Below are 24,788 nucleotides of genomic sequence, written 5' to 3'. Positions count from 1 at the left end.
GAGAGAGCGGAAACCTGAGAGAGAACAAGAGTAGCGGGCAAGGGGAGCAAAAAAAGATGGAGTATAGCGAGAACAAAGCGTGAGTAAGGGTGAAATAGAAGGAAATTATACAAAAAAGCAAAAGAGGGAGCTAGAAACAGATGACAGACGCAACAGAAGAATCAGATGGAGGAAGACAATTTCGGGGGGGAGAAAAAAAAGGCGAGCTATGTCTGCCAGAGTCACAGACAGGAACAAAGTAGGGGGAGAAAATGAGCTCAATTTAAGAAGAGAGAGCGAAGATTTGGAGGAGACGAAGTGTAAGAGTGTAAAATAAGAGAGAAAGCAATAAGGAGGGAGGATGAGCGAAGCCTATTACCTCGTAGCCCAGCCGCGCCGCTCTCTGGAGCAGAGTCTCTCCGGCGTTCTTGTTCACAATCAGCCGACGAGCCTCTGGCGGGATCGGACGCACCACGGGGGGCTCGGCAAGGGGGGTCCTGTGCACCCCCGCCGCCTCTGGTGGGACACCGGCCGCTCTGCCGTTGGCCTGGGGCTGCAGGCAGGGCGGGCAGAGCGCGGCGGGGGAGCAGGGCTTGACTGGAGAGCAGGGATAATGATTAGGAGAGGCGGCTCCCTTCCTCGGAGCGCCACGCTGCTCACTCAGCTGAGGAGAGAGGGGGAGAGAGAGAGAGGGAGAGAGAGTGTTACAGCCGCTGCCACATAGCAGACGGGACACACACAAACAGACACTCAAAGGCACATGAAGACTACACGCAGACATACGCACACACACATACACCTCAGGAGACGCAAAACAGGTAAATAGTATATGACATGCTGTCAGTGGTCACTATAGGATAATCCACCCAGAAACGATAATCACATTTTAAATAAAGCTGGATATTTATTCTCTGTAAGTTCTCTTATCATCACATGTAATTGCCTCTTTTATATCTTCTCGACATATAGCTTGAAATATAGATGGACTGTTCATTACAACATCTGTGTTTACGTATGATTATCGCGTATGAGAGACACACTATGCATCACTGAAAAACACACACGCACACAGATTTCACACCAACTGTTCACGCCCCAAACACTGCAGGTTGGCACGCCACTTTTCTTTAACCGCTAAACCAACACAGCCTTTGGAGCGACACACGAAAGAGGGAGTTGCCTGCCTCTGTCTGTGTGTTTGTGTGTGTGCGCGCACGTGTGTGTGTGTGTGTGTGTGTGTGTGTGTGTGTGTGTGTGTGTGTGTGTGTGTGTGTGTGCAGTGCGTGCCCTCTCAGTGGAATTCCATGTCGAAGCAGCTGTCAGGCTGAGGAGGAGCAGGGGAGGAGAGCGGCGCGGGCGGAAAACAACTAGCCTTCTTTTTTTTTTCTCTTCTCCCCCTCAATTTTTCCCTGTGCTCTTTTTTTCCCCTCTTTTGAACTCGGGCACTTCATACGCTCGACCATGGCTGCCACATTCCTCGCCGTGTGAGTGAGGGAGTGTGTGCAGCCTTGTGTGTGGCGCTGAGTGTGATGTATAATTGCTCCGGGGTTTTGTTGTTATGTCAGGAATGCTCACAAACACACAGACACTTGCAGCCCTGGCACGCACCTACACACAGAACAGCGCCGATGACACACGTTCGACAATTAAGGCCAGAGACAAACACACATGCACGCAGGCGCTCCACGGGGAGTCGCTAAGGGCACGAGGAGGTCAAAGCTCCAGCAGCCCTCTAAACATTGTAAACATACTTCCTTCCTCTCCCTCTCTCTCCCAGCTGCATAATCAGAGGCGCCGACAGGCATACTGAAACAGACTCCGCCGCCACAAACATCCAGACGCCCGTATCATGGCCAGACAGCCTATCAGCACTCACCTTGTCATCTTCAGCTGCTCCCAGATCAGCTACACAACGCTGGCCTGGGCTGTTAGGTGTGGCCTCTTTCCTCCTCTCCCGCTCGCGCTCCCGCTGACTGGTGTGTTTGGTCTTGCACGGCCGCTTGCCCTTGGGTTTGTCCGTGTCACTATGGCGACGGGGCTTGAGGGGAGGGGCCCCTCCCATGGACGGCGGTGGGGCCGGAGAGGGGGGGCCCCTCCTGGGCTCTTTGAGGCCACGGTCACCTGAGAAGGGGCCCAGCGGTTGCGCCCTGTCCTTCAGTTGGCTGGGGGGAAGGGGAGAAGCAGCTACCCCTGGAGCAGGAGGAGAGGGAAGAGGGAGGCAGAGTGAGTGGCTGATAGTGTGAGAGCTCAGTGGAAGGGGAGGATGGGAAGGTATTGCAAGGCCATCTCTCACCCTCTGTTGGTTTATTAATGAGCGCACAGAGCTGTCTGGGAGCGCAGCATGCCTGCTCGCTCACGAAAAGAAAAAAAAAAAAAAGAAAACACACACTTGCAGGCTCACATAAACACCCCCGTAGTGACTTGTGTGCTCTCATTCATGGCAGCAAGGACACTGCTGTGAGTAATCTCCTTAAACAAATGTGGCACTGTCTGGTTTCAGCCTCTTATAGCACATATTTACACGAAAAATAAAAACCTGCCCTTGAAACCACAATGTCAAAATGCTGTTTAATAGCTTAATGGAAATGTGTTTCCTCCTCAGGATCACTGCAAAACATTTCTAACTACTCAGGAATGTGATATAGGTGTGATTGTCTTATAATGTACATTTTAGAATGAACAGCACATTAAATAAACTGAAAAACCAATGAGGTAGAAAGTGAAATTATATGTATTGCTGATACTTAAATACACTGCACAAGCACTTTCTATGTGACCCCTTTTAAAATACAAGACTCTTTACAGAAACGTGTTTTATCTGATTAGCGGAATCCTGAAAAAAACAGGAAGAATAAAGAAAGACAGCCCTGACAGACACACATCTGATATAAAAAAAATTAAATAAATAATTCAGTGGCCAATCAAGGCCTATGGCTTCTGCAGGAAACATAGAACCAAAATCTCCCCTGCTTTGTTCACTTCCTTTAATCTCTCTCCTGCCTTTTATTCACTCTTCGTCTGTGCCTCCCTCTGCCTCAGTTTGGGCACATGAATAAGGGAAAGCCCTGGTTTTAATAACTACCCCCCCCCCCCCCGCCACACACACACACACACACACACACACACACACACACACACACACACACAGCCTGCCCTCCCTTTCCCTCTGACTGGTCTTGAGGGGAAAAAAAAAGAAAGAAAGAAAAATCACTGATCACACATTAGTCACACTACACCTGCCCACGCGTATCTCCACCAGACACTTCCCTCATTCGCACTTTCATTGCTCTCACAGAGCCCGCTGCAGACCAGCTGAACAAAAAGCCCAAAACCACAGGGGAGGAGGGCATTTTAGCGTTTAGTCCCCAGGTCCCGTTTCTGATTCCCCAGCCTTTCCTCTGGCAGGAGGAAGTATCCCCTACCTCATTTCCTCTGCACCCTCCCCAAAGGCTCACGGGAAATCCCCCAAAAGACAGACTGCTCAACAAGAAAGTGAAACGTGAGCCAAAGATAGATTTCCGTTACCCTAGCTGCACTCAGAGATACAGCAGCGGTTTGCACGGCTGCCGGTTCATTCTTACCATTAAGTAGCTTCTCGCAGCCCCATTTCCTGTTGATGTCGGCTCTCTGCACCGCAGCTCTCTCCTCCGGCTCACCGGCCCTGATCTTGCGTTCCCGTATGCTCTGGGCTGGGGCCATCAATCTGGGCTGGGGCCACGGCCTCTCCTGTTTGATCTGGGAGCCGTCAGGTGAAGCTGCGCCAGCAGCGGGCTTGCTAAGCCGTAACCCCTTCAGCTCGATGCAGACCTTGAGCTTCCGCACCTCGTCGTCGTCATCTTCATCAGGGATGGCCTGCTCGCGCTCATCTGCAGACAAAACAAACACATAAATATGTTGTTTGCCATCTCTCATACGCAGCTATATTGCCTGGAACCGTTCTGGTCTTTTCAAGTTTTAACCTTAGTTAAAAGATTAGAAATGAACATTTGAATCCTTCACTTATAAAGGTCATCCACTGGATAGAGGATAAAGTGTGGGCAAGCTCAAACCACAACAGTTTTTCTTCAAGTGTCATAACACACAAGAGGTTTTCACCCTTTGAAAGACACTGCTCTCACCTTCTGCTGCACACAAAAGTACTGTATATACATAGTGCATACCGGCCTACAAACAACTGAGCACAAAGAACAAAGGCCATTAATCACTACATTCTCATGGCTTGTAAAACCCCTTCTGAGCCTTACATTTAACACACACACGCACTCAGGCAAGAGAGACACGGAGCGGGATTTGAAGCAGACAGATTGAGGAGTAAAAGGGGAAGAGAAGTCAAGAATCGGGCGGAGACACAAAGCAATAAAGACTGGAGAAGCAGAGGGAGAGTTCTCCCCCCTGAAATTCACGGGGGACGGGTATTTGACTCGTCTGCCAGCACCGGGGAGAGCAAGCGTGATACCGCATGCCAGAAATAAAAAAATAAAAAAAAGGGAACCCAAACAGATGAGGGAAAAAAGAAAGGAGATGAAAAGAGAAGAAAAGAGCAGCTTTGAAGAGGGAGGGTAAGCGCAGCAGAGGAACTGCAGAGCCGAGAGAAGAGAGAGAGAATGGCTGTCCCTCTTCCTCGCTTCTCTCTCGCACTCCGCTCAAAGGCAGGATTAAACACTTCTCTGAGCTGGCTGCCACACAGAGCGAAAGATGGGACAGAGAGTGGTAAGAGGGGGGAGAGCGGGGGTTGTGATGGAGCGGGCTTAAGGTGGAATTGATTGGGAAGGAGGAAGCGACAAAAGGAATAGAACGATTTTTTAAAAAGAACAAGGGATGAGACAGGGCTCAGCATAACACAGGATGAAGGGAAAAGAATGGGCAGAATTAGATGCACTGAGAGCAGATGAAAAGGGGAGGGGGAGGCAGTGGGGGGATTTGAGGAAAATGGAAGCGGCATGTGGGTGACGAGGCATGTTCAAGAAATTCTCACCCGTAGAAATCCTGGCTCTTTTCTCCGTGTGGGACACCCTGTCCCCTTCCTCCCTCTCTGTGTCCTCCGGTTCAGTCTTGGGGCCAAACGGGCGTTTCCTGGTGGGTCCAAAGCCAGGGTTGACCTTCTCCTCGGGGTACCCTTTTGCCGGTGTTAAAATTGGGGGCACACAATGACCTCCTTCACACTCTCTCATTGCCTTCCTGGCTCCATCCTTTAGCCCTCCGTGGCTGGCACATCTGGCACCATCTCGGGCCCCATGCCCCGGGGACAAAGGCTCCTTCTGGCCACCACACCTCTGGAGGACTGGAACTCTGTTGTTGGTGTACGTCGGCCGGACACCTGAGCAAAGCAGAGACAGACGGAGGGAAACGGGGAAGGGAGGAAGGGGGTGAAGATGAAAGGGAGACAGACACATGGGGAGGGAATGCAGACAGACAGACCGCAAAAACCAGACAGACAGAAAGAGTGCAGGGGAAATGAGGGGCGGGGGTGAGACGGGGTGGGGGATTGACAGAGGGAGAATGCCAGTTAAACACCAGCCAGCTTTTATTCCGCTTTAAAGACAGGCAGTAAAACTTTGATGGGGTAAAGACTTTTTAATCTGATGTGAGCCGAGCCAGCGGGCTGACGGGTTCAGCGCAGCCGCTCGCGCTTACAGCGAGGAGAGGCAAGAAAACATCCTGCGCCCTCACAGCGCACGGCGACTCCTATCCGTCTCCCTCCCCTTTCCCTGTCCTCCCCCACGGCATGACCGCACCACGCCCTTCTCACACTGAGCGTGACTCTACCCCCCCCCCCCCCCGTTCTCCTCGACTCCCTCTCCCTCTCTGTCTCTCTCCATGCCATAATTAGGCTCACACGTCAGCCGCGGCCTCGCTCCAACACACAGCTGGGCTCCCAGCCAATGTAACTAACCCCCTCCTCCCCTTCCTCCCTGCCCCCCCCCCCTTTCCGCCGTTGCGCTCTCCCATCCGCTTTCACCCACTAACTCTCCCCCTGCTTTCTCTCGCTCTCTCTCTCTCACTCACGCAATCTCTGCCCCTCCTTCTCCTCTTGCCCTCCCTCTCGATCGTCTCTGCGCGCAGATAAGCACAAAAGACTTCTTGAAAATAAAACTCCCCCTCTCCGTCTCTCTTGCTGGCTCATTCGCTTGCGCTGCCTAGCTTGTGTAAGAGTGTGTGCATGTGCATGTGTGTGTTGAGTCTGTACGGAAGAGTGTGTCTTTTTTTAGAGTGACCCGGTCTTGCCTCAGCATTTGCTGCAAGTGCATGTGAGTGTGCACGCGCACCTATTGTTTGTGTGTGTCCCTTTCTGAGTGTTCATTTGCAGAGTGGATGCGTGCGTGTGTGTGTGTGTGTGTGTGTGTGTGTGTGTGTGTGTGTGTGTGTGTGTGGTGCTAGGTTACTCACCCTCCCTCTCTCCCTGCCTGGTGGTGTGTTGGCAGTGTTCCAGCGCTCGCTCTCTGCGCTGGCCGTCTGCCAGCTCCCGTCCTGCTGCCGCTGCCGAGGCAGACACACACACACCGCCGCCCTCCTTCTCCTTCAGCTCCAGCTCCGAGAACCGCATCATTGCCCGCTGTGCGCACACACACACACACAAATGCAGAGACAACCCATGAAAACCACTCATCGTCTGCCCACGCCGCACACACACCTCTCTAAGCCTCAATCTGGCCTCAACAGCTACAGAAGCAAAAATTGCGTCAGAAATCACATTGTCTCAAAAATCAAAGAAAATGCCGAAGAAATTAAACCCACACACACACACAAACACACACAGGACAAAAAGGTAGACAGATAAATCACAAGCATGGCATCAAGACACAGATTAGACTACTGCAGCCACTGTGAGTCCATGCGCTCTGGGGCTTAAGTCCTGGCATCTCCCTTCCTGAAACATAAACATGGCTAAGAAACATATACATCTAAGTCCTGAGGCAGAGAGAGGAGATGAAAAGAGGAAAGAAGGGAGTGGAGGAAAAAGGAGTGTGCAGCGATACAGAGTACAAAGGAGACAGAGCCCATCAGAGGCAGATGTGATAAGAAATGTAAAGAACTGACCTCCCAGTTAGCTGCAGGTTGACTTATATTACTCCCCTCTCGTGATATGACTTCCATCTAAGCAATTAGAATGGGGGGCTCAATATATCTGTCCATCATTTCATCTTTTTTTAATGAATTTATGTTATGTTTCTCCACATGTTTCTTTATACACAATTGGCAGCCACAATCCCAAAATAACACAATCAAATTAAAGTGACTCAACAGGTCAATTAACACTGCATCAAAACTATCAAATGATTTCTGAACTGCACAAATGACAAATTTGAAAAAGATAATCCAAACAATGTGTTCATTCCAAGCTTGATTGATAACGCTAATTCAGTTTAACTACCTCATTTATTTTTTTCCAAACAGACTTCTATATTGAATTTTTACATGTCCAGAAATAGAGCGTTTGATAGCTTTGGTTGCAGCTGTGCATTGACAAGCATGACACAGACAAAACCACAGTTTTCTAGGGTGTGTTCACAACATATACAGACATGTGCAACCTATTGACATATCTGCCTCTGAGCCAGTGGACAATGTAGCATAGGATTTGTTTGTGTTTGTGTGGTTAACATTGAGCACAAGAAACCAGAGATAACAGTCTAAAATAAAGGCTCAATGTGTGTATATCAATGACGGGGGATGATGGCCAAGTGTAGCGAACATTGTTGTAATTGTGCATTTAAAGATGTGGTGTGATTTGTGTTAGGAAAGAGGGTCTTCTAGCCGGTGGTGTGAGGAGAATTATGAACTTGGACAGCAACCAGGCAGGGCAGCACAGGCCATCAGGGGGAGGAGGGTTAGGGGAGGATAGCGACTGGCGGATGGGGGCATGCAGAAAGCCTAAGAGCGAGCCCTCCACTGCCCTAACCTTGAGGTTAAGCATAGCCAAAGGCAGTGTGAACTGTGAGGCTGCCACAGTCATGCTCTGGAACTACAGTATACGGCTCTATAGCACAGTCAGCAGCACTAACACATGCTTTAGCCCCAAGGCAGCTACACAAGGACAAGCACGTACGGACACACAAACACGCACGCACAGAAATAACCTTTACAATGACTGCTCACTAATCAACATACAGAGATGGCAGCCCTGGTTAACCTTTGAACTGCCCTCCCTGATTGAGGGCCTCAACTGGCCTTGCACCAGCTCACTGCGACAATGATAAACTAAGGGGAGGGTCAAGCCTATGGCCAGGACAGTTGCATGACAGCACTAACACTATTCTGTACCGTGTTGTAAATGCAGTGTATGCCAATTACATGCAGGGTTTGTTTTACAGGCAGAATATTGCAGCAAGGGAGTAAAGACAGTGGCCCTTTGGGGTTTATTCCTGCGTGGATGTTAGAACTGAAAGTGTCTGAAATGTCTGCACATAAGAAACATTGATCATAACGACCCCTCTCCAGCCCAACCACCAACTTGAACCCGCTATATCCTGCACTGCATATTTTCACAGACACACATGTTAATGGTCTTACCTGCAGAGCTCTCTGTTCACGGCTCAGCTTGCTGGAGTCAGCATACAGCTCAGTGGTGACACACTTAAAGCGGTCGCCAACGTAGCCTGAGGAGTTTGCGATCCTCTTGGCCAGACTGGATCTACGAGAGCTTTTAGATGAAGTCTGGCTACCCTCCTCTTCTTCGTCCTCATCCCCTTCACCTTGAGACTCCCCAAGGTCAACAATACTGTCCTCTTTTTCAGTCTCCCTCTCACACATCATTTCTTCCTTCACCACATCTGTGCAGTGCTGAGTGAGGTGAAGAGCGCGGCTGTCTCTGTCCCCTTTATCCTTACCAGAGCTGCGTTCCCCAGACGTGCGGGCACAGCGCAAAGTGCTCTGGTCTTGGTCTCCAGGGTCTGGGCTGGGACTCGTCTCCTCCGGGCTCCCCTCTGCTTGGGCCACCAGCCCTGGAGAAGCTAGGGATGTGTCAGATGTCACCCCAGGACAGCCATTGTCCTGAAGAGCCTTTGGTTTCCCAAAGGGAGTTTCTGGCTGTCTCTCAGTGTGACTGGGCTTCAGGGTGGGGCTTTGTCCAGAGTGGACTGGATAAGGATGGGGAAGGTGGTGTTGGTGTTTTGGCTCATAGTCGGTCTTTGTCAGATTTTGGTTACTATGACAACATTCATTTTGGTTAACCTTGGTGCTGGTCTCAGCAGAGGGCTGTTTGTGGACTGTTGGGGTAGACTCAATATCTGTGTCTGAATGTACAAGGTCAATGCAGACAATCTTTTCTCTGGATGTTACTGAGCAAGAGGGGGTTCTGCTTTGACTGCCAGCCTGTCCATGTGCTCCTGCCTCCCTATCAGACTTAATCTGGCTTCCTTCGCCTGTCTCTTTCCCAATGTTGTGATCTCTGTGTCCTCCACATTCTTCGACAGCTCCACGGGTTTTCTCCTGGCCCCGGGACTTCAAAGTTGCATCTCCCCTTTCTGGCAGCTTGTTGTCTGAGTGATTCTGCATCAGGGGATGGGCCATCTCCTGTGAGTTATAAGTGAGGTATTCCCCTCCTGGACCAGCTGGGAGGTTGTGGTATGGTAAAGGGTGTTTTGCTGCTAAGTGGGTTGGGTAAAGGCTATTGCTGCCCAGCAGTACTGGGTGATGATAGACTGGGCTTTTCCCTGTAATTGGCAGGGAGTGAAGCGCCATGCCATCAGGGATGGGGTAGTGCAGGTATCTATTGGCATAGGCCAAACTGTGGTTCAGGTAAGCGTCACTTTGAGGAAGGTAAAGGTGTCCAGGAGGGTGACCATTCTCTAAGCAAGGCCTCTTGTATGATGACACCTCTGGAGTTGTTTCACCTCTCTTAGTGGTCTGGGAGCACTTCTCTGTTCCCTCTCTGTGGTGGCCCACAACTGGTGTGTGTTCTGATTGACCAGGGCTGTGTTTGACCCAGTCACTGTTGGGTTTTGGAGAAAGAGGCCTGGAGCTGACCAGAGAGGAGTGTTGAGTGGATGAAACATTATGGTTGGGCTCCCCTATCCTTGGGCATGATGAGCTACGTTGCTGAGGGACGACTCTCTCCAGACCCTTGTGTTTGATGACAGAGGGTGAGGAGCCTTTGGCTTGTGAAAGCCCTGCATCTGTGTTGGGCCTTGGAGAAGGGGGCAAGCCTGGTGTGTGCTGTGTATGGGAAGGAGAAGGGCTTGGTACAACCCAGGAAGAGTGTAAAGTGCTGATCATTTCTGGCCTCTCTGGAACCTTTGAAGAAGTGCTGCTAACCACAGAGTGAGGATGGGAGGAAGGAGAGAGGGACAGGTTTTCCTTTAAGAGCTCTCGGCTAGGTGGCAGTCCATAACGTGCGCCTGATGCTATAGTGTCCATCTTAACTGGGAATCCATTGGGGGGCAGTCCAAACTCCAGTATTCTCCCAGACAAATCCAAGGGCTTCTCTGCTGAGTCTTTGGTTGTTTGGGGTTGATGAGCTGGCCTCTCAAAATTGGGTTTGGTGGGTGACCTGCTGGGTCTCCTTTCAACCCCTACACTTCTGTGCTCAGGTGCCCCATCTCTTGGCCTAGGTTTGTGGGGGCTGGGTCGGGCAGGAGAGGGCTGCTCTGATGCCATGCTGCTCACAGAAAATGGATGAGGAATGGACTGCGTGGATGAGGATGAGGCAGATACTGAAGAAGTAGAGGAGGTGGGTGGCTGTCCTATCCTAGCGAGTGGCCTTTGTAAATCCAGTGAATTGTCAATGAGAGCTGGAGGTGGGGGAGGTTGGGGGAGTCGAGAAGATGCGTGTGGAGAAGAATCAGTAGGCAGACTGTTATTACTCCCACCACTGGTGCCACTAGTGCTAGTGCTATTGGTGTTATTGTTGTTGCTAGAGCCCTTCCTAGAGGGAGGTCTGCTTGGTCTGCTGCTCCTGCTCGGGGACCGGTCCCTGTCTATAGCAGCCTGATGGTGCTGAGGATGAGGGGAAGGTTGGTGAAGCTGCTGTGCAAATGGAGGTGCAACACCAAGTCCCTTGTCCTGGCAATGTACCAGTGATGTGGGGGCCACTGTGACTGCTGGAATCCTCATAGGGGGTGCCACCAGGGGAGAGGAAATGGGAGAAGGAGGATAGGGGGGCATATAGTAGAGCCTCTCAGCAGCAGAGGCGGCTGCAGCAGGGTTAACATTGCCCCCCTGGGCTGCACACAAAGAAGGATAGGCCAGATGCTGGGGAAGATAGGGGTTGGGTTGGCTGAGCAAGGAGGCTTTGTACATGTTTAGAGCGGCATACTTGGATGTGTCCATAAAGGGATACATGCTTGCTTCAGGGTAGGGGCTGAGCCATGGCAGGCGGAGGTAACTGCCACCAGCACTTGCCAAGCCCAGTTCAGATGCTTTATCTCCAGGCCCTACTCTGCGTTCCAAGCCCAAACCTTCAGCTCCAGCTCCAGGAACCAGCATAGGCTTGTGGAGACTTGGAGGGGTGCCTTTGTAGAGACCCAGGTATCCATTAGTGGGCTTACGACTGTCCAGAGGGCCTTCGGGCTTGTAGATGAGCTCTGGAAGACCATCCCTGTTATAAGTGAGGGGGAGGGCGGGTGTCTCTCGGCTCTTCTCCGCTGGCAGTGCTCTGATCCCTTGGTATACAACCCCACCATGGAGACGAAGACCATCATGCATCAGAGCGCCTCTGTCCAGCCCCATCGCTGCCAGGGGAGTCAACCTTGCATCCACCTGCAGCAAAAAGGGGATACCATAGAAGTAAATGTGACGGATCAGATCCCTGAATGAAAATTTGGAAAATATGACATTGAAAACAAGAACTAGAAAACAATTACTGTACAAAAACATTTCTTAAAGTTAGGGAGTTGCATGGATGCACATAGTGAAACTGACTAAATGTTAATTTCCAAGTAATAGTGACTCATGTGACAAATGAGTGTAGTCAGTACAGAGCACGAGTGCAGGGACTTGCCATGTTTTGTGTGATGTGGTTCCCTTGTCTTAGTTCCAGGTTGGTTTGTGTCTCAGCATCGACATCACGAACAGATGTTGCCCTGTGGAGATGAGCAAACAGGTAGCAGTCAGTGACTTGGCTCTGCCACATACAGTCTCTCTCTCTCGCTCGCTCACATGCTCGCACGCACGCACGCACGCACGCACGCACGCACGCACGCACACACGCACACACACAGAGCACTGCTATGATCCCATTGCCAAAAGTCACAAGCCAAAAATGTTAGTTTATAAAATCTCCAAAAGAGAAATCCTACACAACATGTCACTCCTTCTTTCATTTCTAGGGCAGATGTAAATAATATTTCAACATGTACACTGTTGCTATACAGCGATCAAATGAGGCACAGAGATGTGTCAGTGAAATGAGACACAGGATGCAAAGTGAGGGTACAAAGAAAAGACAGATAATGGCATCGTTAGTTATAGTTATCACACCCTTCCTCTCACACACACACACACACACAGCTCCACTGAAGTAGTCACTGGAGATGAAAGCACTGTGTGGGCTCCCCTCCCCTCTCATCCGTCAACACCCCTCAGCAACCATCGTCCCCCCCCCCCCCCCCCCCCCCCCCCCCCCCCCCAACCTCCTATCCCCCGCGCCTGACCCCCAGCCTGCCCACCCTGTATGCTAGACGTGCATTGTGGGGCAGCGTCTATTCAGTCACGTTCCTCACACACTGGTTTTTCTGTGCCCTCTTTGACCTGCTCTCTCGGCTGCCTCAGCCAGCGAAGCGAGGAGAGATTATACATCAGAGACCACTTCGGTGGGAGACCATTTACCGCCCGCCAACACAGAGCCACAGATCAACAAACACTCACACCTACGAACACACACAGAAGTGTAGAACGCGAGACAGAAAGAGACAACTATGCAAAAATTTACGACAAACCATTGATTCAGTTTGAGAAGCTACAACGGAGGACAGGTATAACGATAAAGAACATGGTCATGGATGGAAAGATGGCGTTTCTTTAAGGCTTTACCAAGATCCCTTTGTATTTAAAATGGCCTTCAAGTCTGCCACTGTTTTGTATACATTTGAATGTCTTTTAAGCACTGGCGCATAACGGAGCTGTTATTTAATGTTAAGGAGATATGAAAAAAGCTACAAAAAGACTGGTATCAATTATTCATTTGTGGAACATTTTTGGAAATGACAAACGTAATAATTGGTCTTTAACATTTAATTTGTGCTTTTATCTGCTGGGTGCTAACAGGGCTGGATTTAACAACTTTTCAAGAATAAAGATATAAAAAGAAGGCTTTTGCCAGTGATCATTTTGGGTAAGTACCCTAACCCTAGCCCATAATTGTTTTTCCTTTGTGCAATGCCTGTCCATAACCCAACATATATACATATAGGTCAAATGTGAACCTTTTATTGATATACAGCTAAGTTAGAACATGAACAATACCTTCATGTACTTAAATGTAATGAATTACTTTAATTTTAATTTATATTTATATAATAAGTCACTTCAATGGATATGAAAATCGACTTTTTAAGAACTGTGACAATGCCCTGCTTCTGCATTACTGAGAGATATCAAAATCTTGTGAAAGGAAACAGGTGAGAACAAAATTGAAAAACCAAAAAAAAAAAAAAAAAAAATCTTTTTGTACAAATGGCAAAATGGAACAATTGCTGAACACCAATGTGCTGGGTGACTCAAGTGCCATTGGAATATTAACAGAGTGGACCTGCGAATTTCAAGAGGCTGTTTCAAAAATCCTCTAACAGGTGAAACAACAATGGAAGAGGTGAAATTACTGCTCTCACTTGGCAGATTTTATTCAAAAAGGAAATCTTGACGTTTGAATATTAGACTTGATGACTCGTTTGGTCATTTCTGCATGGCAGTTGTTACGGGATCCACTGCAGGAATTAGACTGGAGGCAGACAGACAGAAGTGCTTTTAAAATAGTAAAAGTGAAGCCTTGCCGTGCTCGGCAGTGCTGAGAGCAGCAGAGAATCTCGGCTCCTCGATCATCGCAGAGAAACGCCTCTGAGCCTCGCTGCCGCGCCGCTGGCACGCCACTTTTATTGCTGTGACCCGGGGGCCATTAATCAGCCTGTTGTGAGCCCCTCGGCATGTCTCCTCCCTTCCCCAGCGCTCCCATCCCCCCGCAGCCTCCATGCTCCAGCTCCCCAGAGCCAGTCCTGCTTCAACAACATCCGCATGTTGAGACGGTGTGCGTGCATGCGTGGGTACAAGTGCAGTGTAGCTGCGAAAGTGCGCAGAGCCGCGTCTGTGCGTTTCTGCAAATTACAGACATCGTTGAGAAATCAACACACTCCTGCTTCCTGCGTTTCCTGGAGCGATACATGCATCTCTCTCTCTCTCTCTCTCTCTCTCTCTCTCTCTCTCTCTCTCTCTCTCTCTCTCTCTCTCTCTCTCTCTCTCTCTCTCTCTCTCTCTCTCTCTCTCTCTCTCTCTCTCTCTCTCTCTCTCTCTCTCTCTCTCTCTCTCTGACACGGACACACACACACACACACACACACACACACACACACACAGAGCTACCCCTCTTGCAACTGAAAAGTCTGCGCTCAACGAGACCGAACATGACAACGAAAAAATAAGCCTCTTATAGAAACGCAGATGTTCAGTGACGTGCTGCCTGTATGGACATTTCCGTTCAACCTAATGCAGCGACGTGTCTCTCCGTGGTACAAACATAGAGCGGAAAAACACAGCTATTAAACCACTGAGAGAGGAAGTGGTCCGTTCTTATAAAGGTGAACGCAACCAAAAGTCAGTCAGGTGTCTTACGGCCTGTTATTACTTCACAACGTGGCCACAGTGCGCGGCCGCGGCACCCGTCTCCTCTACGAAATTAATAGCAGTCCTGCAAAGATGAGAGGCTGCGCGGGCCTCAAGGTCAGGATCAAGCACTTGACGGCGCACTGCATGCACTGTCGGGAATAAAAAGGCAGCTTTTGGATGCGTGGACACCTGCAGGCTCTGAACTGCACACTGAACCCTCGTTAAAAATTACGCACGGGAGAAAGTGCTCCATCGGTCAGCATGGTAATGCTTTTGTTACACGCTGCGTGTTACTGGGGAATCGGTGCAAAATAACGCTAATATTGTTACAGTCTTGTAAGAGGAAACTTCTTCTGATTTATTTTCAAGCTTCCATTAACCAATAACAACTAACGGGAAAATCTGTAAATATGGTGGATAGTTACATTATATATTTATTTTTAGATTGGACGGAATTTATGAAGTTATGTTGATTTTGTGACAGGCTGTTGCATGATGCCACTTTTTGATGCTGAGTGAGTTTCTTAACATGTACATGCAATGCATTTGCACTTTAGCCAATAAACCGCCACATTACAGTTCGACTTATTACACTTGGTGCAAGAGACTTTCACGATGCCCTTGAAACAGTGCAGATCACATTGACCGCACCATATGACCGCAGCAGTAGGACGTATGGAAACGGAACAGTCAAGAAATGTTTACTATTATGTTTAATACGTTAGTAATCAGTATAACCACACTGACAGCAGAGTCGCCACTCATGATAAAACCACACTTCTTAAGTGTTGCTGTTGGCTGAAAGCTGCATTTGAACTGTATCTTGTTCATGCTAGAGAGGCTGTCTGACTCCGGTCCAAACCTTGCTGCCGTGACAGATCAAAACAAATTACTACAGGACAGAGACAAAATTCTACAGGAAACCATCTGGAAAACTCGCGCCGGGCGCAATCATTAAAATAAAAGACATTGGCATCAACAGCGCACCCTGGAGTCTATGAAACGGCAGCTTTAAGCCTACACATTTCAAATCTACAGGCTATTTATACTTTCAGTGAGGTCTGGACCTGCAGTAAAACGAGCTTTTGTTGCCTGGTTGTTGGGTTATCTTGCATTAGTGGCCTACAAACTGGATGCTTTGAAAATATTCTGGGAAGAAATCCTGCTATAATTTGGCATTATGAGTGGAAGGACGGAGGGTGAGACAGCAGTGGAGGAAAAGGCCGTGTGTTGACGCCCGTCCCCGCTGCTAAGAATAGTTTGCGCAACAAACAACTCCCGACGGCCGCCCAATCCATCACAGCGGTCGGCAGCGGCAGGCAGGCAGGCAGGCAGGGGGGAGGGGGCGCAGCGGTCGGAGCCGCGTTTATAAACCAGACCGCTGGAGCGGAGCCCCGACTCGCACCATTAAACAGAAAACCACCGGGTGTTTTCAGCGGAACCTCGGCGAGTTCTGCCTCTCGGTGTCGTGCGCTTGTTGAGGCAGGAGGATAAAACAAGGGCAGAAGGGTAGACTGACAGAGAAAGAAAGAGGGAGAGAGGAAAAAACTCGCCTCTCCCTCTTTTCCCTGGTTTCCTGTTTCTGACGACAATGACTTGAACTCTTCGTGACCCGCCGTATACTAGCCTACGCACCGGCACCGCTCATCATTTCCTCCGGGTCTCCAGTCCCCGCAGCGCTGTGGTGGCGCGCGTACCGGTAATGGGCCTGTGCATGTGTGGGAGAGGCTGAGGGCGGACGGCGGAGCTGGGGAGGTGGTGGTATCAGCATTAGCTGCCTCCACACTCTCTTCACAAGTCGATAAATAACCAACAGCAAACGTAGATCCTATTTAAAGAACCCGTGGCATCAATCGTTCTCAAACGCCTCCTGCGTGACCATGATGTGGTTGTTGCACGGTCGGGTTTGCACGTCTGCTCGGTAGTATAACGGCAAACTGGGACTGTGGGTCTTGCTGTGTAAACGGGAGTGTAGGCACCCTCTCGCTCTTTGTCCCTGGAGCTTTGCCAGGCTCTCTGAAGCGCAGAGCCCCGATCAGCTCTAAAAAAAATGCAGTGTGACGCAGGATAATCTCCGCAGCGACGGGGGTGGGGTGGGCATAAACACGGATTAAATGCGGGCGCGCGCGCACGCACCATCGCGCCGCTGTGTGTGTGTGTGTGTGTGTGTGTGTGTGTGTGTGTGTGTGTGTGTGTGTGTGTGTGTGTGTGTGTGTGTGTGTGTGTGTGTGCGTGCGTGCGTGTGTGTGCGGCCGAAACGAAAGGAATTCTGCACACGCTGCCGGTGAACAAAATAGAAATCAGCGGGAACAAATCTTAGGAGGAAAAAAAAGCATAAAGAGCGCGGACCTAAAACTACGGCCTGACTACCAAGTACACAGCCTGAGGGCCACATTCTCACCAGCATCAACACCCTGCATCAAAAAACGGAGAAGGCGAGGAAAAGAACGCGTGCCAAATTTTAATTGTTATTGATTATCAGGCTGACGTGTGCCAAATGGTCCAATTGATCATCTCAATGTAGACCCAAGAGTGCAATCTATGGAAAGTTGACATACTGTTCGTCAGTGACATAACAGTCCGGGCTGAGCAGAGACAGAGGGGATGAGGGAGAGCCAGAGGAGACGGAGACACGGAGAGCGCTGCTGCTGCTGCTGCTGCTGCTGCTGCTGGAGCGCAGAGCTGGAAAGAGCCAGCGGCGTCTCCTCAGCTGTCACATTATTAGCACCGAGCTGTAAACAAGGGGCCCCTGCGTCCTCCCGGGCCGCTGCACAGCCGCATGCAAGTCGGTGCACGGTTCAATCGCCCCCCTCTGCAGCACGGCCGTCAACAACGGCGACATTGTGAGCCCCCCTTCCCCTACCCCCCACCCGTGCTGTCACTAGGGCCCGGGCGGCGGCTGCTGAACTGGCTCTATTCATCCCGGGCCAAATGGGGACTAAATGGCCCTTTATGCCACCAAAAGACCCGATTGTAATAGGGATGCGCATGCACGAGTCGACCCGCGTTTACCGGAGGTTTCTTGACTTTCCTTTCAAATGCTGGCGTTGCTTTCATGTGTTGGATGTTCCTAAAAAAGATCATGACGCTTAAAAGGACTCACACCCCCCTCCCCACATACACACACATGTGGCCCTTCCCACCACATAGGATGAGTACTGCTTAAAGAGGAGGCTTAATTATTGGTGGTGTGTTAATTAGGTTAAATGAATGTCAGTTTAAACAGGTGCTCAGTCAGTGTGAGGTAAACCTAGCTTTTAAACCTCTAACATAGCCTAGATTTCTAGCTTTTAAAAAGGTCACACGTGTGAGAGTGACACATGAGGAAATGAGACTGCTGTGGCCTCGATCACATGCGTTCACAACACAAATTCATTCTTCACCACAATTAATTTTTAAGCGTTAATTAAGTGTTATGGATCCACAGCTCTTGGTCAAAACATAGCCAACACGAACCTAGTGATGTGCCATCCAAACAGATAACACATTCCTGCTTTGAAGACGGTTGCTGTAATAAACTCCTATCGCCATTGCCCCGCTGCGCTGCCAAGCGTCTGCGGGATTTCATCAGAGATGCCCGAGGCACCGACATCTAAGACCCAAATGAGGAGGTCTGATCAAGACTGAGCCTGCAGAGACTCGGAGGAGGGAGCCGAGGTGTGCCATCATTACTCGACAGCTAAATCAATCTTCCGATAGGCCAGAGAGGGGTCAAAACTAAATACAATCACAGCAAGGATTGGATTTACTCTCTATTCATATCACATCACTGCATCTAGCATTCATCAGCGAAACCGTTTACAGCCCAAATGTTGATTTTGGAGATATGGTTATTATACCTTATATGAAAGAGGAGTTTTACGTGTAAAAACTGGACTTTAACAGCCCTGCTGCAGAGCGGTAGTACGTAAGACAGAATCATGTGAGACGCGCCTGTGCCTGGCCGTCCTGACTGTCTCTGCGCCCGCGAAACAGTACTGAGGCCGACACTCCTCTGCGGGGAAGTGATCCGTGCGCTCCAGACCTCGTCGAAACAAAAAGCTTTGTGGAGCGCTGAGAGAGAGAGGGAGAGAGAGAGAGCGAGAGAGAGAGGAAGGGAGGGAGGGAGGAGGGGGGGCGGCTCTCCTGTTTCATCGCGAGGTCCCGGGAGGCCAGCACGGAGCATAGCTTCAATCAAACCGTGACGTCTCCTCCGGGAGCTGCGCAGCGCCTGGAAAACCGATCTCTCCTCGGCTCTCTGCCGTGCCTCCGCTTTTGTTCACACGCACCTCGCCTCAGCAGCGAGCGCAGCGCCGACAGCGACAACACTGTTGTTGTTTTTTTGTTATCCAGGCGCGAGTGAGAGGGGAAAAAAAACAAGCGCGACAACAATAAAACAGACCGCGTCTCTCTGACTGGATATGAAACAGAACACGGACGTTTCTTTTGACGAATTTCACCCATTTCCCTGTAAATTGACCAACACTTAAGAACAGGCTCGGCGTGCGAAACAAACGGTCCCGTGATGTTATTGACGTGCTCCCTATCTGTGCGTAATATTCCCCCACGTGGTCGCTATTGATTGGAAAAGCGGACAAACAGCAGGTTAATGGGTTTGAAATGTGCTGGCGTGGTTGCTCCTGTATACGCAGCAGACCCCCAGAAGCACCACGCTGACACATCCACTGTCACACATCACTCAGCATGACAATATGCCCAGCAGGCACGGGACTGGTGCCTCTTTCAGGTGCACCTTCCCCCTCAACATGCACGCATCCTTAACAAGTGAATTTCTCTTACAGAGTGTTGTAACAGTGGGATTCGCCGACGTTTAAAACGTTTATTCTCACGTTTATTCTCCCACCTCAGCTGACTGAGAACATTTAGTATAGTTTTGTTTTATTTGGATTGCTTTATACGTAAAGAGACGAGGCTGGCAGAGGTGAAGCCTTTTATTGTAGAGGCAGTTTAGCATATTTCTAATTAGCAGTGGTTTTTAATGAATGAAATAAACGGCTAATGAAAATGATAGCTTTGTTTGGGGACCACCCTTGAACCCCACTGTGACGCCTAATGGGTCTGGGCAATAAAACACTGTTTTTGGAAGAAGTGCGACGTCCTCTCGCGTGAAAAGAGAGAGAAAAAAAAATCAGTATGTCAATCTATGGTAAGCAGCCCTCCCCCTCTGTGTTCCAACACCTGGAAAACAGATCAGCCCGCACTGACATCACAGCGCACAGTGGAAAAATGATGCGCAAAACAGTCCGACGGCGTACACTATAAATAAACTCGGCCCACACAAAATGTGAAGTATTTGTTTAACGCTTCCACAACATGCACCACTTAGAGAACGAGCTCTATTACCAAAAGATCAGACGTAGCAGTTTAAAAACCCGAATCATGAGGCCGTCTTTGCTGCAAAGTTTGTAGCTTACTGAGAAAGAGGCCGATGAGGCAACACAGACTATTCAAACCGCATGGCTGCGTATGACCTCCACTTGGGTTTTTAATGAGAAACTCAAAAAGGATGCAGGCAAAAAATGCCAATCAAGACGAAAAGCCAGTTTTAAAGTGTAACTGAACCTGAAGTCAACACACTTCAGATAATTGACACTTTACAGCGAAAGTCTTTATATCATTATTTCCACCAAAACAAACAAAATTCAAGGAGAGGAGTGGAGCAGGGCTTCATCGCAGTATAACAGCGTCTTATATGGACAACTTGATGAATAATTAGCCGCATCATTTTACGGATCACCGATCTTAATCCTCAAATGTGCCTTTTACCTCTAAAAAAACAAGATCACTAGATGTGCAAGAACCCTTCACCCTGAAATCAGAGGTCGCCTTTTAATTCCAACACAATGAAGCCTCTCCGTGCACCTAAATGAGCCCCCACCCCTCACCCAGCTCATCTCCCTGCTCTGATCCCTCGAAAGGTCCCAACACGAGGTCCAACCTGCTGGAGCGACAGCCGCGCGGAAGCGTTACGAGCGAACCTCTGTGGGCTTCATCCTGCGCGGATTGGCTGCCGGGGCTGAAGTGGTCTTTCAGTAGCTGCTTCCCTCACTAAGCTCGTCAATGAGCTGGAGCCAGCCAATATGAGGCACATCGATCGTCCTAAGAGAGCGTCCCCTAATTAGTGCCTGTGTGGCTCCAGGACAGGCAGCAGGCACGGCGGCACGGGAGGACACTCCCGCGATGTGAGCCGTTCTCCTGCGGTGGTCCTGTCTGACAAAGTCATTTTCAGGGGGGAAAAAATGTAGCGGTTTAAAAGCTTCCTCGCTGGTCGTGGATGCGTGGCCCGCAGAGAAGCTTTAAAGGAATCGTTAGGAAAGACGATTCAGTTTCACATCCTGCACGCCTTGCAGCACTTATTCCAATTAAACAGCAACTTTATAAGAAGTGGTTCATGCTGATCGCTGCCGCCCACAATGCTGCAGGAGGAACATGACTGTAGTAGAAAACAAATGTTTTATAGTTGATGATAGAGTGGAAATTAGTGGATTGGATTAAAGGCAAATTGCAAAGTGGTTTGAAATTCGTAAAAACTCGCCGAGCTATTCAAGCAATGGAGAAATCATAGCGACAGTAATAGGCTAAGCGGCACTTTATAAAACTATTTTTAATATTATTGAAGAGGCTGGAGGTGGCACTTTTTCCCTACAGGCGAGCAACGCGTATCGGAGCTGCAGGGGGGAGGGGGGTCCGAACTGGCTGGATCCTCCGTGCGCAAAGGATATTCCCCCGCAATGAAAAGACTAGTCTCATAGCGAGACTGCGTGCAAGAGTGGAAGACAACATACTGCAGCGCAAAGTCATATCGGAGAACACCTGCAAGACATGAGAGAGAGAGAGAGAGAGAGAGAGAGAGAGAGAGCACGCGTGTGTGTGTGTGTGTGTGTGTGTGTGTGTGTGTGTGTGTGTGTGTGTGTGTGTGTGTGTGTGTGTGTGGTGGCACGATGCCAGAGCGGTTTCCATCAACTAGACAGGAAGGTGAGCGGTGCAGTCCCGTCTCTCACCCCTCCCCAACACTACCTTTGGGACTGATGAGACGACTGATCAACGTCCACTCTGTACAAACAAAGCCCCCCACACCTCCCCCCGCGAACACACACTCAGCTGTCACACCAACACACACGCGCACACACAAACACACACACACACCGCGGGGATGCCCTCCAACTGAACTGAACCGTGTATAAACGGAGCAGCACCGCTCGCTTCCCTTTGGCAGGGCGAGGCTGAATTCCGTAACCTTGTTTAGCGCAGAAGCTCCGTGTGCGCGCACGCACACGCGCACATACACACTCCCACCCTCGCCCCACAGGCACTCACACACTTCGTCACTCAACAGAGTGCGAAAAGCCTGAATATTCACCGTCGAGGACGGCGCCACTTTCAAGTCCGCTAATCTCTGTGACGTCCTTCTCACCTTGTAAAAAGGCCAAGCTCACGGTCAGATCATTACGTGTGTGTGCGCGTGTTATTTATCAACCACATGCCACTGCCCCGCCGAAACGCACAAAGACCACCCTATGCGCTATTCTTAGAAGTGGCCGATCCGCTCCCAGTCTCTGCGCACAACACCGGGCTATTGCGTTTAGATCCAGCCCTACACGAGGACTGTCTTTGATTATAAAACACTATATGAAAACACTGGCTCGTTTGAAAGCATCTTTGCTGTTGAAGCACTATTCAAGAAAGAAGGAAAAAGGCACCGAGCGCTGTGCGTCCTCTGTCCCCATGCAGGAGATTTCACCCCACCAAACACACATGCCCAAGAAAATACATTTGGATTTATCATTGATTGGCTCACCTGGTTAATTGGTGCTACTTCCAGCCGTCGTCCGTGCGCCTCAACTCACGCCTTTTTCCTGTTTTTCCAAGTTAACTAGAAAGGGCAGCGATCCGTGCGTACGTAGACTAGCCCGGTTACGGTCCTGTCTGCTGGAGACAGACAATCCCGGCCAAAGGGGAAAAAACAACTAAAAGTGTCTAACAGGTTATCCACTTGTCACGAAACAAAACAAGTCTTGCATAAAAGGCTCTCGGTCCTTATTCTATTGTCTACAGGCAACTCTCATCCATTACCCTTTATTTCAAACGGACTTTTTTGCTGCTGTAAATGTCACTTGGGTAGCCATAAAGCAACAAAAAGATCCTGCGCGGAGGAAAAACAAATGTCAGGATATGGAGAAATCCACAAAAGAAACAAAGGTCCTTTAAGTCGGAGACTTAGTGCGCCGTGCGGCTCGAGCCCCCAAAGGATACAGGTGGCGAGGTCGGCGGACTCGCGGAGAAATTAATTCAGCTCGGCCGTACCTCGCAGCAGCGCCATGTTGGGTTTCAGCGGAGCACGCCGTCCTCGGAAAAAGCCCCTTTCTCCCGCTCTCCGTCACTCCATGTCCTCTCCGACACCGGAATCCGTGTCGCGGAAGGTTTGGCGAAGGTTATTCCGTGTAGCTTTTCGTCCCGCGTTTTCTTCGTGGAGCGTTGAGAACACCCCGGTTCGCGCCGAGGACGCACGGAGCTGTACGGGGAGTGCCGCACAGAATGGATGAACGCTGCCGAGACCGAGCGACTCGCTCCACTCCCACTCGCGCAGACTCTACCCAGAAGGCCAGTCGGGAGACCGCAATTACCATAAGCCTCCAGCGCACGGCACTGGCTGCGCGCGCACGCACACACAGAGGGAGACACACACACAGACAGACACACGGAGAAGCACACACACAAGCTCCGCTGAAACTCCAAAACAGGAATAGGCGAGGTTTTAACAGCAGAAATAAGGCAGTAAACAGAACAGAAGTAGCATAATCATAATTATTATTATAATAATGAAAATAATAATGATACATTTGAAACCTTTTGCAAAATCGGTCGACGCAATTCAAAAAAGATATTTGACTAAGGGGAAAGTGCACAAATTAAGCCAATCAAAGCTGAAGTTATGTTGATAGAAAAAGAAACACACATTATGTCCATGTGGGATTCATTCGTATATATATATATAAGTATATATATGTACACGCACACACACACAATTCATATGTGAGTGAGGTGATGGAGGATGACCATGTGTGTATACTGAATGTTTACTGTGACCAACTGGGTGTCAATTTTATTACATTTTATTCATCACTGGTGTTGTTTTTGTCATTTAGCACCCCACCTCAATCCGCCTCTTTTTGGTATTCGGTCATATGTTGTCTATAAAGTGTACAGACAATGAGTAAATTTAATGTCTGTTCGGTTTGTTTTCTTTTTGCAAACCAACAGATAAGGTAAATCTGTGAAGCACGAGGCAAAAGAGAGGGGGAGAGAGACGGGGGAGCAGGAGAGGCAGCTCAAGGCTGGGGCACATCTGTTAAGGCTCCCATGTCAAGTGAAGGAGGAGGAGGCTATGAATATCAAGCCTGAGGTGTGTGTGTGTGTGTGTGTGTGTGTGTGTGTGTGTGTGTGTGTGTGTGTGTGTGTGTGTGTGTGTGTGTGTGTGCGTGTGTGTGCGTGCGTGCGTGCGTGCGTGCGTGCGTGCGTGCATCATGTGCCTGCATGTGTCCGTGAGTGTGTGTAGGAGAAAGAGGGAGAACAGAAGAAGACAGAGAGAGAGGGAAAAGCCAGCAGACAGACTGATAGACAGAAGCAGAGCAGGAGCAGGAAAAGAGAGGGGGACTTGGAAATAGAAGGTCTGGCTGCGTTTGCCACAGCTGTTGAAAGTAGGAGTTAAACCAGACAGTCATACACAAATAAACACAAAGCACTCACGTGGGGATGTGTTAAAAAGCTAATCTGTATGGGCAAATTGTCCTAAAGTTTGGAGACAGGGGCACAAAGGGACGTGAGCAGAGAGAAGAGGGTCTGCAAGAGTGGGAGTATTCATGCATGGCACAGCACAAGAACTCCACTTTCTCTCTCTGTACAAAACTCCTGCGTCTGAGCTTCTGTGAGAAGCAATCACTTCAATAAATCCAGGGTAAATTTCCAGACATGTTTGCTCTTATCAGCCCCACCCTCTGCTTCTCCTAAGTGGGAGTTACCCACTACGACCACAGCCACTAAACCACGAGGCTCCG

General features: G+C 49.7%; 1 protein-coding gene across 2 annotated transcripts in view; it reads right to left on the bottom strand.

Annotated features, from left to right (window-relative positions):
• Nucleotides 1–23,305, bottom strand: part of bcor (BCL6 corepressor) — a 34,214-nt gene extending 10,909 nt beyond the window's left edge. Inside the window, exons 1-9 of one of the 2 annotated variants that reach the window (XM_070975666.1) lie at nt 22,532–23,305; nt 11,918–11,999; nt 8,491–11,676; nt 7,018–7,074; nt 6,367–6,532; nt 4,955–5,296; nt 3,561–3,845; nt 1,856–2,169; nt 359–643 (exon numbers count right to left, since the gene is read on the bottom strand). In XM_070975666.1, coding sequence (XP_070831767.1) covers nt 359–643; nt 1,856–2,169; nt 3,561–3,845; nt 4,955–5,296; nt 6,367–6,532; nt 7,018–7,074; nt 8,491–11,676; nt 11,918–11,920 — 4,638 coding nt within the window. In that variant the 5' untranslated portion in view covers nt 11,921–11,999; nt 22,532–23,305. The remainder of the gene's footprint in view (nt 1–358; nt 644–1,855; nt 2,170–3,560; nt 3,846–4,954; nt 5,297–6,366; nt 6,533–7,017; nt 7,075–8,490; nt 11,677–11,917; nt 12,000–22,531) is intronic. The other variant, XM_070975667.1, reaches the window with a different exon arrangement.
• Nucleotides 23,306–24,788: the final 1,483 nt, after the last annotated feature.

The sequence above is a fragment of the Chaetodon trifascialis genome, chromosome 12 (genome assembly GCF_039877785.1).
Source record: "Chaetodon trifascialis isolate fChaTrf1 chromosome 12, fChaTrf1.hap1, whole genome shotgun sequence".
NCBI lineage: Eukaryota > Metazoa > Chordata > Actinopteri > Chaetodontiformes > Chaetodontidae > Chaetodon > Chaetodon trifascialis.
This window is presented reverse-complemented; position numbering and strand designations above follow the sequence as displayed.